The 12,526-nt window shown below is 36.4% G+C and overlaps 1 protein-coding gene across 1 annotated transcript in view; it reads left to right on the top strand.

The window, feature by feature from the left end:
- The window catches only part of WDR70 (WD repeat domain 70), a 322,684-nt gene that overhangs the window by 202,486 nt on the left and 107,672 nt on the right, over nucleotides 1-12,526 (top strand). Inside the window, exon 10 of the mRNA XM_046000609.1 lies at nucleotides 2,656-2,830. Coding sequence (XP_045856565.1) covers nucleotides 2,656-2,830 — 175 coding nt within the window. The remainder of the gene's footprint in view (nucleotides 1-2,655; nucleotides 2,831-12,526) is intronic.

Raw genomic sequence — 12,526 nt, 5'->3', positions numbered from 1 at the left:
GAGAGAGAGCTTGCACAAGTTGGGGAAGTGGCAGAGGGAGAGGGAGAGAGAGAATCTAAAGTAGGCTCCATGCCCTGTGCAGAGCAGGGCATGATCCCATCCCTCTGAGATCATGACCTGAGCAGAAATCAAGAGTCAGACACTTAACTGACTGAGCCACCCAGGTGCCCCTCTTTTTCCTAGTTTCTTAAGGTTGAATCTTAGGTTGTTGATTCCAGCCTTTTTTTTTTTCCTATTACATATAATTAATGCTATATTTTCCTTCTTTTTTTTTTTGTTTTAGCTGAATACTATAAATTTTGATATATATTTTCATATTTATTGGATTCAGAGGTTTTTTTGCTATCCTTTGTGATTTTTTTTTGTTTGACCCATGGATTATTTAGAATTCTATTTCTTAATTTCTAAATGTTTTGGAAAAGATATATTTTCAGATACATTTCTGTTATTGATTGCTTAATTTTATTTTTTGACAGTGTACATGCTTTGTGTGATTTTGGTCATTTTTAGTGTGTTTATATTTGCTTTATGCCCCAGAGTATGTTCGGTGTGTACCTGAGAAGAAGGCACATTCAGTTGTAGTTGGGTGAAGTGTTATATAAATGTCAATTAGCTCAATTGTTTCGCATTGTTTTTGAGGTCTTCCGTATCCTTACTGATTTTGGAGGTGGGCAAGGAGGGGGATGCTTGTTCTATCGGTCACTGAGAGAAGAGTGTTGAAGTATACAAATATAAATATGGGTTTGCTATATTTAATTTTATTTCTATTAAGTTTGCTTTCTTATATTGAAGCTCTGTTATTAGTGGCATATGCATTTAGGACTGTTATGTCTTCTTGATTGATGGGCTCTTTAGTATTATGAAAGTTTGCTCTTCGTCTCTAGTTTTATTCCTTGTTCTGAAGTCCACTTTGCAGACATTAATATGGTTGGTTACTCCAGCTTTCTTTTGATTATGTTCACCTGGCACATTCCCCCCCCCCATCTTTTTACTGTTAACCTAACTAAGTCTTTATATTTAAGCATTTGGGTATATATTTTTTAAAGATTTTATTTATTTTATTTTTATTTTTTAAAAATTTATTTATTTTAGAGAGAAGGAAAGTATGCACTCACATGAGCTGGGGAGAAGGGTTGAGATGGAGGGAGAGGGACAAGCAAACTCCGCACTGAGCATGGAGCCCATCATGGGACTCCATCCCAGGACCCTGAGATCATGACCTGAGTGGAAACCAAGAGTTGGATGCTTAACTGACTGAGCCACCCAGGTGCCCCCATTTTTGTGTAATCAGCTGGGTCTTGCTTTTACCAGTAATCCAGTCTGACAATTTTTGCCTTTTAATTAGAGTTTTTAGATGATTTCTAATTAATGTAATTATTTATGAGATAGGATTAAACCTACCATGTTGCTCTTTGTTTTATGTTTATCCCATAGTTCTTCTTTATTATCCCTTCCTGTTTTTAATTCATTTCCACCAGAATCTCTCTTCAAATAATATTACACCATTTCAAGTATGGTATAAGACTGTACTTCCATATCTTCCTCCTAACCTTTGTGCTATTGTTGACATACATTTTACTTGAACATATGCTATAAATCTTACAATACATTGTTTTACTTCAGCCATTTGTCTTTTAAAGAGATTTAAACATTTTTTTAAAATGTCTTTTAAATTTATCTTCATTTTTACCATTTCTGGCACTCTTCATTTCTTTGTGTAGATTCAGATTTCCCTTTGCATCGTGTTTGTTCTTGAAGAACTTCCTTTAACATTTCTTTTAGTACGTGTCTGAAGGAAATGAATTATCTCAGCTTTCATTCATCTGAAAAAGTCTTTATTTATCTTATTTTTGAAATATATTTTTGCTGCCTATAGAATATTAGATTGACTTTTTTTTTTCTTTTTTCTTTTAGAACTTTAGAGATGTTGTTCCATAGTGCTTTGGCTTGAATAGTTTCTGCCAAGAATTTGCTGAACTCATCTTTGGTTTTCTGTATTTTATGGTTTCCCCTTCCCCCAACCCTGGGTCATAAGGATCTTGTTTTAGCTTTCCTTAGTGGCAGTGTTCCTTTGCCTGGGATGTGAGCAGGCGGGTACTCTGTATCTCCCCCAGTCCTAGCCTGCTGTTTCTTGTTACTTGTTGAAAACTCAGGGGCAGACAGTTTTGTTTCTGCTTCTCCCCCAGAGGCATGAAATCTTTGCCTGCGCCCTAGAGGGGGACATCATTCTTTCGTGACTTATTTTTTCAGTGTGTTTTCTGGTGTGTATTATATAACAGTACATTAACACATGTAACTAATTTAGAAATTAATGTGTGTATATAGGAGGTGTATATTCAACAATTTTACTGATCAGAGTGTATAGTCAGAGTTCTTTGCAGGCCAATGTTATACAGGGTCAGAACTTACAACTCTGATAGATTTGAAGTAGAATTTGCTACTTGCTGTTTGAGTTGAAGACAACATGATTCAGATGGTTCACTTTATTGCAGTGAGTAACTTCATTTATAAGTGGAGAATGTTTTACAGTACACATTGTATTTTAAAAATAATTATTAGATTTATATGCTTAAGAGGTGAAGCAGTTTTTATGAGCTCTTCTGAATTTTAAACTCCTTTCTTTTTTGTAAATGAAAATCTCTTTATTGTTTTTAGGACTGTGAGGACATGGGAAGTTGAAAATCCAAGGAAGCAAAGAAGTGTGTTTAAACCACGGACGATGCAGGGTAAAAAAGTAATTCCCACCACGTGCACATATAGTAGAGATGGAAACCTCATAGCAGCTGCCTGCCAGAATGGAAGCATACAGATCTGGGACCGAAATTTGACTGTAAGTCTAGGACATTAAAGTCCGCTTTTCTTAGAAGAAAACCACCTTATAAAGACAAACATCATGTTAAAATATTATGAAGGTCAGTTTCCTGAGTTTAGCCCTAATTTAAACTTCAGTGTTAGTTGGTAAAACATTGGGACATTTGCAGTAAACAGCATTTTGGCAAACATTCCAACTCAGTGTTTTCCAGTGTGTATTAGATTTTGTTTTTAAAATAAAGATCTTTTAGTAAAAAAGTAAAAGATCTTTTAGTAAAGATCTTTTAGTATAAAATTTAAAAAGCATAGCACAGTTTTATCATTTGGTGTCTCAGTGTACTTGATTTTGAAAGTGAAGGATTTGATAGTAGTGGAAAACAAGACTAAGCAGAATACTAGAAAATATCCTTTAAAAGATTTAAGAAAACCATATGTGTAGGATGGTCCATCAGTTGTTTTGCAATTATTTTTGTAGTAATTTAAATAATATTTTGTTTTGACATTCCATGACATTCCATTTGAATATTTGGGTTTCAGATTTCCTTTTACAGTTTTGGATCATTATTAGAATAAATAAATTTTTGAATTGGAAGGGATCACAGAATTCTATGTAAACAATTCTGCGAAATAATGAATATGAAAGTCTTTGGATTCTGGGAATCCATTAACTTTAGAAAGGGTTTTGTTCTATGTAGAGATGGTACAACAAGATTTTTTGATAAGTGGAATGATTCTATATTACCAATGTTAAAATGAAAATCTACACCAATGTTATAATAGTATTTGTTTATCTTTATTTTAATTAAAGATCCTGATAAAATGATTAATTTAGTAATTTGTTAGAATTTATTGGGGCGCCTGGATGACTCAGTGGGTTAAAGCCTCTGCCTTCAGTTCAGGTCAGGGTCGTGGGATCGAGCCCCACATCAGGCTCTCTGCTTGGTGGGAAGCCAGCTTCCCCCCCACCCTCTCTACCTGCCTCTCTGTCTACTTATGATCTCTATCAAATAAATAAATAAAATCTTAAAAAAAATTTATTAAGTACCTCTACTAGATGATAGGCACTATTGTAGGCACTGGGAATACTGCATATTATAAAAAATTCCTGCCCTTTGGAGTTTATATTCTAGTTCTTTTTAAAAATTATAAAAATAGTCTTTCAAATAAAATTGCCCATCATACATTTACATTTTGAAGGACACCCTAGGAGACATTGTTGTCTTTTAGACAGATGGGTTAAAATCATTTGTCTTGGAGTGAGGTAAAAGTAATGATAGGGAAAAAAGAATCCATGTTGATAATGCTGGAAATATCTTTGGCATCTTCTGTTTGTCAGATCTTTTTATTTCTGTTTTCATCTCCATTGTAAACCCCATAAAGCTTCATAACAGCACAGAGATTTTAAAAATCCTTTGAATTGTAAACTGAGTTTTAACCAAGCAATAAATTTTCTAGTAACTGGCTTTCATCGTTTCTGGGTGCTGTTGGATTAAACATAAAAATTCCAAGACATGAAGTTTTCTTGTGTAGCTCTAATAGTGGTATGTCAGTAAGTGCATATATGTGTGCCTTTCTCTTAGAACCCATATATTCTTACAAAGTTGAGTATAGTTTTTAAAGATTGGCTTTGCATATCTCCTAAGATAATGAGTATCTTCTATTTCCATTTTTGTAAAAAATAAAGCTATTTAAATGTCAGTTTACTCTCCCAGTCTTTTAAGCTGTTTTTCCCAATTATAGTCTTTGTTCTGTTTTCTTAGAATTTAATAGTACATGAAGTTATAGTGTATTATACCACATCCTGTTTGTTATTTTTATTCACATTTTTACATTTGCATGTATATATGTCACCTAAAGACAAATCAAATTGAGAAGAGAAACTTGGTAGCAGGAAATGCAGCTGGGTTTAAGAACAGAATTTTACCAAATTTCTTATTATTACTTCAGCACTAATAAATAATCTGCAGGGAAACACTAAAGCTGAGATTAAAAAAAAACCAAACAACCTAATAGCAGTCGTTTTTCTGTGCAGTAGCCAGAGAATTACATGGTAAATAGTGATTAATACATGTGTGTTTTTTGTGACAAGTAAAACTATCATAATTACCCTACTTAATCATAGAATTCTCATTAGAGAATTTAGCAAATTAAATGAAATATTTCTTTTTTAGAAGTAAGGTGTCTATTAGTGATAAACTCCTGTGTTCTCAAGACCTACCAATGCTCTCTAGAATTATGTTGGCCAGTATTGTAGCCACTAGCCACATTTGACCATTTTGATTTAAATTAATTAAAATTTGCATTTAAAATCTCAGTTCCTTAGTCACATGGCACTTTTCAAGGACCAAATAGCCACGTGTGTCTAGTTATGTGCTACTTACTGGACAGCACAAATCAAGAACATTCCCGTCATTGCAGAGAGTTCTGTTGGAAAGTGCTGCCCAAGAGGAGTGGTTGCCCAACATCCCTTTCAAAAGTCATGTGACGATGGCCCCCGCTGCCGGTTTGAGGAGCTTCTACAGGTCTGCAGGTGCCTCAGCCGGCATTCACCAGCGTACATCTGAGCAGTGGCAAGAAAGCCAGGGTGTGGTTGGAGTAAGGTGAGGGAGGTGCCGAGCAGTGGAAGGTGACGTGGGGGGGTAACAGCATGCGCTCTGACTCAGGTTCCATGTGTGCAGAAGCCCACTCAGCCTGCACCGTGCTTCTCTTACGTGTTCACGTGGCTTTTCCCACTCACCTCTTTGAGTCCTTTGCTTACATTTTCTCTTCTCGGCAAAGTCTCCCTGACTCCACCCTACATAAAATTGCAGCCTTCCCCCACCAGTGGGACTCTTCTATCCCTCTTATTTTCTTCTGTCATGCTGATCAGCATCTTACATACTCCACTGCATACCTACCATACTTGTTTATTGGCTATTTATCTCCAGTAGGATATTGGCTCCATAGAGAAAGGATTATTGTCTATTTCACTCCCTGTTGGATTCCCAGAGCAAAGAACAGTACCTAATATACAGTAGATCTTCAATAATGGTTTGTTGAATGAAGGAATGAATGAATGTATTCTGGAAGGGTAACAAAATAAGGTTGTCAGTTTATTTCTGGGAAGACATTTAAAAATAGCAACATAAAAAAACTTCTGTTTATATGAAACCACAATGAAATAGAGATAGAGAAGAGATAGGGGAGAAATAGACGGAGGTAATTTTTGGTATATCCTTAATGATGTTTGAATATACAATCTGTATTAACATAGGTAGATTTTTTAAAACTATTTTCGTGGCTCTCAAGCCTAATTTCTGACTTTTAAAATATTCCAGTGTTGTATGGTCTCATGAGTGTCAAACGATTTCTTCTGTTCATATAAAAACACACAGCATATTCTTTGGACATATTTTTTCAAAGCAGTGTTGCTGTTTTGTAATGTCTGTTAAGAATCTACGATATGCTAGACCCTTTACTAAAAGAACATGCTGTATTTGCTTGTGTTGCAATCAGTATTTATAAACTAAGATTTTTGGCAGGAAAATGGGGACCATCGTTTTTATTTATTTATTTTTGCCTTCCCCAGACACAGGTGATAGAAGGGAATAGTATTTGAAGTTGTTGCATTTGGCAGTAGTAGACTGTCAGCAGCAGCTTGACCCACTCACCACCTGACTGCCTCTTACTTCTCCTTTTGCCTGCGTTCCCTGCCCAGATTCTGGGGCTGTGGCTTTTGGGAAAATGACCACACGCTGCAGCCCCCTATCAGGAAAACTTCAAGCCTAAGAGATATTACAGAGACGCATTTCTTCAGCTCAGTGGCTGATCAGCGCCCATAATATCAGCCATCCTAGAGAATGGTGGGTATGGATCAGAGAAGGGCTTAGGCAGGAGCTAGTAATGACGTTGGGAGATAACTTTCTGGGCAAATGAAGCCCCCAGTGTGTAAGAGAACAGGTATAAAGGAGAGAGATTGTAGAAAATAAAGTTACCAGGAGCAGCTTAGATCTAGTGCACTATAGATCTTTAAATGTCTCCAGTCACTGTCAGGTAACCCATGTTAAGCTTAGGTTGATTTATGTCCTTTTTCACCTTTCCCTTTATTTTTGTATAAACATGGCTTAAAAGGTTTTGTTTTTATATGGAGAGAAAATTTGCAGTTTGCCTTTTTTTTTTTTTACTTGTAAGTGAATAGGTAGACCTCTAATTTCTTTATTTAAATAGGATCATAATATTACACACGTGAGACACTTTTCAAAGAATTTATTTTTATTAATAACTTCTTTGCTCTCATTATTCTATCTCTACCCCCAAATGCTTGTAAATTACCTGGTATGTATTCTTCTGTACTTTTCTCCATATCTCTGTATCTGTATATGTATCTAGCTAGTTAGCTGTCTACATTAGGAGCATTTCACCTGGTATTTTGGAGCACCTACCACCTCACTGAGAATGAAACAAAAGAAATTTAAACACATTGGGTAGTTTGTAAAAAAGAGAAAAATCTGTAAGATTATTTATAACCAGATGCTACCTGATGAGTGTCCAGAATATGGAAGAGTTAAGGAAGGCTTAGAGGGTCAGGGTATATGCATAGTCAAGACCTCTCAGAGGTATGGAATTTAGGTAACCAAGGGAATCAGCTGGGATTACAGACTAATAATGCTATTATTTTACTAACCAACATAACAAGGGCTATTCTGTGTCAAAGCAGTCACATTGAAAGGTTCTTTTGAGATTGTTATTTCTCAAAATGTTTTGAATCTTTTCTTTTAAAATTGCCATCAAGCTAATTTCAGATAATGGCAACTACCACAAGGAAAATAAAGCAGAATAAAAAGAATGTTTTGTGGATGGGGTAGCACTTGAGTGCCTGGGTACCTTTAAAGTTGCTTGAAGTCTCACAGAAATCATTCCTCACTGTGGCAGACTATCTGTTGTGCCTTGTGTTGTGTGTGTGTGTGTGTGTGTGTGTGTGTATGTGTGTGTGTGTGTGTGTTTTGAGATTTAGAGATTTGCTTCTCATGGTATTTTCTATTAAATTTCCATAATATCGCTTTGATCCTTCTTTCACATGTCATGTAAATCAGTTCAGGCCAAATTCTCATACTGTTGTTTAACTAATTTTTTAGGGATAGTTTTTTTTCTCCCCCTGCTTTTTGGACATTCTTATGAAGCTCTCATAGCCACTGAAGAGAAAAATACTATTTACTCTCATGGAGTTTCAGAATTATCTCTGAGTACATATATTAACAGAGACTATTAATGAGAAGGAAGAATTTTATGAAGAGGGTTCTTAGTATTTACCTCAGCTTTTTTATTTCTACAAATAGAACATTCGAGACTTCTCTTAAATAGAGTGTTAACCTGTGTTGATATTACAGATTTTGGAGATTTTAAAAAGAATAATATTTTGAAATATTTTTAGCATATAGTCTTTTGTCCTTTTTTCCAATCTTGTTTTGTGACAATATCATTTGTGCAATTTTAATATTTCATAACTTTGCTTTGGAAAACATTTCATTACACAGTTATTCAGCAATTACTATTGTCTACAAATGTGAATAAGTCAAATTTCATTTAAAAATTTCCCTTTAAAACTATTTCAGCCAAAAACAGTTGCTTTTAGTCTTGTGTTTTAATTTTTGTGACATACTGCTTTAGCTATCAATCTTGGAGAATGATGCATGGAGAGCTTTTTGAGATTCGATTTCTCTGTACTCTTTGAATGTCCTTTTTCTTTCTCATAGTGATGTCCTCAAAAGGCTTTCATGAGTTAAACATGACTTCCAGTGGCCAACACTGTGCTTGCAAGCAAGTCCAGGTTCATGCACTCCTCCAGGTGTCTTCTCCCTTCTTTACATGAAGACCGGTCATTTAACAGTGATTCAAAACTTCTGGCCGGATCAGTTCAAGTTAAAGTGGCAAAATATTGTCTATATGGGGGAGCAAAGCACATTATAAAGGGGAAAATGGTATTTTTAAACAATTTAAAAAGCAAATTATTTAGAAAAAAATTTCTGGTATCTTCCTTTGAGGAAACATGCTGCATCTCTGAAAAAAAGCATATGAAGAGAATTATTAAAAAATCAAATATAGATTTTTATCTCTTCATTAGGCCTAATATTGGGAGTCTAAAAAAATATAGACAGCTAAATATCAATTGCATACTTCTATGGCACAGTTTGTAAATGACATCTAAGACATAAATCACATTATACATTACTTAGGGCTTTCTGTCTGTCGGTCCTGGGTTTCCTGAGCATTCTATACGTCATTTTCCTAATTCAGGAAATGAGGGCATGATCGCCATCTCATCAGATTATTTTGAGGAATATGTTAGGTAATATATTAAAAATACCCAGAATGGGACTTGCACTTAACAGGTTCTTGGTAACTGTTGGTCTTCTTTCTCCTTTTCCTCTTTAGCTTCTAATCAGCTTACAGTTCTTGTAGAGTGGTTGGATCTCAGGATGCTGTTGAACTCTGACTGTGAACATGTCATGAGTTTCCCAGATTTCTTGGTGACTAAAGGTGTGGCTTAGAAAGATGAGAATGTAGATCCCTGTTACAGCTATCATTCAATGTATAAAAATACAGTCGCCATCAATTAATGAGAATGTTCTGTACCCACTGGCTAGTGTGCCTGAGTAGATGTTTGAACTGTAATTACCTTTTTAAATAAGCACTCGGGAGAAAACATGTGACATACAGATTGTTCTGTAGTGTTTTTAATACGCATATTTTTCGAAGTTTACTTTTCAAAAAAGTATGTCATTGACTCACAACACAAATAATCATCAGACCTGCACAAAATTACTTGCAGGCCCTCAAGTTAAGTTCTAATTTGTCAATTATTTTAATGAAAGCTTTAAAGTTTTACATATAAGGCTTTTAGAAAATGTTGTATACTGTTGGAAACAACACTTTTTAAATGAGAAGATACTGGGTTTTGAAAAAGTTAGGTTAAAAGATTTTCTTTTAAATATAAGTGATTATTGTCCTTGTTTTATGAGGTCAGAAATAATAGCGCAATTGCATTTTAAGACTTTCAGTTAAATAGGGTAAATTAAACACATTCCACTCTGCTGCCTCCTGAAACACCACTAAAATGACAGAAAGGGCATTTTTAAGAGCATGGATGAAGAGAATTAGAGGGGAGATGACAGCAGAAAAGAGAACTCAAGGCACTTTTGGAAGCTGGAAACCAGATGCAGGAATGGTAACTGACTTAGCCAAGGAGAGAAAGCGGAGACCTTAGCAGTGGCGGGAGCCGCCAGTAAAAGTCCAACCGACTTATCCTTTGGGTCCCTTCTCTGTCATGTGCAACCATATCACTGTTCTTCCCTCTTCTTCCCTCACCCTGACAGGACACCAAAGAATTCTTTTGGGTGTTAGAGACTGTATTCCAGGGAAAGCTGTGATAAGGGGAGTATCCTCATGTGGAGGTGTATGTCCCTCCCCCCGCATTGTTACTGTAATAGCAATTCTGGTGCCTCCTGTGGGGTAGGTGGTATTTAAACACTTTATGTGTAATATTTCATTTAATCCTTATTGCATTCCTGTGATACAAGTACTGTTACTATCATCATTTTGCAAAGGGGGAGATAAAACACAAAGAGGTTGAGTTGCCTACGAAAGATTATAGTCAGTAAGTGGCAGAATTGAGATTTCATCTCAGGCAGCTGGTTCAAGGGCCAGTACCACAGCTTAGCAAAATACAGCCCGTGTGCCAAATATAGCCCACCTTCTGGTTTCCTATGGCCTGCAAGCTCGGAAGGGCTTTTACATTTTTAAATGGTTGCGTTGTTGTCTCATGTAATAAATTGTCACGAACTTAGTGATTTAAGACAACACGAATTTATTACCTTACACTTTTATGGGTTAGAGGTCTTACTGGACCAAAAGTAAGGTAGTTATGGGCTGTGTTCCTTTCTGGAGGCTTCAGGAGAACATCTGTTTTCTTGCCTTTTCCAGCTAGTAAGAGTCACCCACATTCCTTTTCTCATGGCCCCTTTCCTCCATCTTCAAGGCCAGCAACAGTGAGTGGAGTCCTTTCACATCACAACATGGTGACCTTCTCTTCTGTTGCCCTCTTTGACTTTTTAAAGACCCTTGTGATTATGTTGGATCGACTCAGTAATCTGGAATCGTCTCCCTATTTTAAGATCAGTTTTCGCAATATCAATTCAGTCTGAAACCTTAATTCCCCTTTTGCCATGTAAAATAATTTATTCACAGATTTAAGGAATTAAGATGTGGAAATCTTTGGGGGGCATTATTCTGCCTACTTCAATGATACACAACGTTTAAAAAAGTCCAAGTATTGGGGCGCCTGGGTGGCTCAGTGGGTTAAAGCCTCTGCCTTCAGCTCAGGTCATGATCCCAGGGTCCTGGGATCGAGCCCCACATCGGGCTCTCTGCTCCGCGGGGAGCCTGCTTCCTCCTCTCTCTCTGCCTGCCTCTCTGCCTAGTTGTGATTTCTCTCTGTCAAATAAATAAAATATTAAAAAAAAAAGTCCAAGTATTGGGGTACCTGGGTGGCTCAGTCATTAAGTGTCTACCTTGGGCTCAGGTCATGATACTGTTGTCCTGGGATTGAGCCCTGCATCCGGGTTCCCTGATCCTCCCTTCACACTCCCCCTACTTGTGTTCCCTCTTCTCACTGTGTCTCTTTCGAATGAATAAATAAAATCTTTTAAAAAAATCAAAATATGAACAATATTTCATGACATGAAAATTATGTGACTTCAGCTTTCATAGTCATAAAATTTTATCAGAGCAGCCTCGCTCATTCATTTTCACATTGCCTGGGGTGGTTTTTGCATTGCAGCAGCAGAGTTGCAACAGACTCTATGGCCGTTAAATCCTAAAATATTTTTTTTTTTTTTTTTTCTAAAGATTTTATTTATTTATTTGACAGAGAGATCACAAGCAGACAGAGAGGCAGGCAGAGAGAGAGAGAGAGAGAGAGAGAGAGAGGGAAGCAGGCTCGCTGCCGAGCAGAGAGCCCGATGCGGGACTCGATCCCAGGACCCTGAGATCATGACCTGAGCTGAAGGCAGCGGCTCAACCCACTGAGCCACCCAGGCGCCCCAAATCCTAAAATATTTGCTGTCTAGCCTGACATAGTGTTTCTAATCAGCTTTTTAGCACCTTACTCTTACATATGAATGGACAGACAAGGGTTACCAGACATTTGAGGAAATCCTTTAATATGAAAGACAGAGATTAAAGCAAACAGAGTAACTCAGAGGGGGGAGAGAGGCAATGTAGAAAAGAGAAGAATATTTGAAGAAAAAAAAAATCCTGTAATTAATATTCCAGAGAGAAAAGAGAAAATATTACAACCAAGAAACTAAGCAGAATACTACAAAAATTTTTTTTGGACATTAGAGTTCAAGCACGAGCTCTTGGAAAGTAAATGGATGATACTAGGGGGTGGACATCCATAGGAGTGTTTGAAAGATAGAGTCAAAGAAATCTACTATAAAGTAAAACACTGAGAGTGATTGATAGACTTTTAAAAGGGTCAATTTTGACTTGAAAAGTCTAGAAAAAGAAAATTTAGAAGAGGGAGGACGGAATTAGTAAGAATTAGTTACTCTTCCCTCTCCAAAAAAAAAAAAAAAAAAAATCAGAACTGAAAAAACCATAATTTTCAGGATAGGAAGGCCTCATCGAATACTCACTACAGTGAATGAAAAAGACTCCTGTTAAGCTATGGGTCATG

The sequence above is a fragment of the Meles meles genome, chromosome 3 (assembly GCF_922984935.1).
Source record: "Meles meles chromosome 3, mMelMel3.1 paternal haplotype, whole genome shotgun sequence".
In the NCBI taxonomy this organism is placed as follows: Eukaryota; Metazoa; Chordata; class Mammalia; order Carnivora; family Mustelidae; genus Meles; species Meles meles.
Note: the sequence above shows the minus strand (reverse complement) of the source record. Positions and strands in the feature narration are given on the sequence as shown.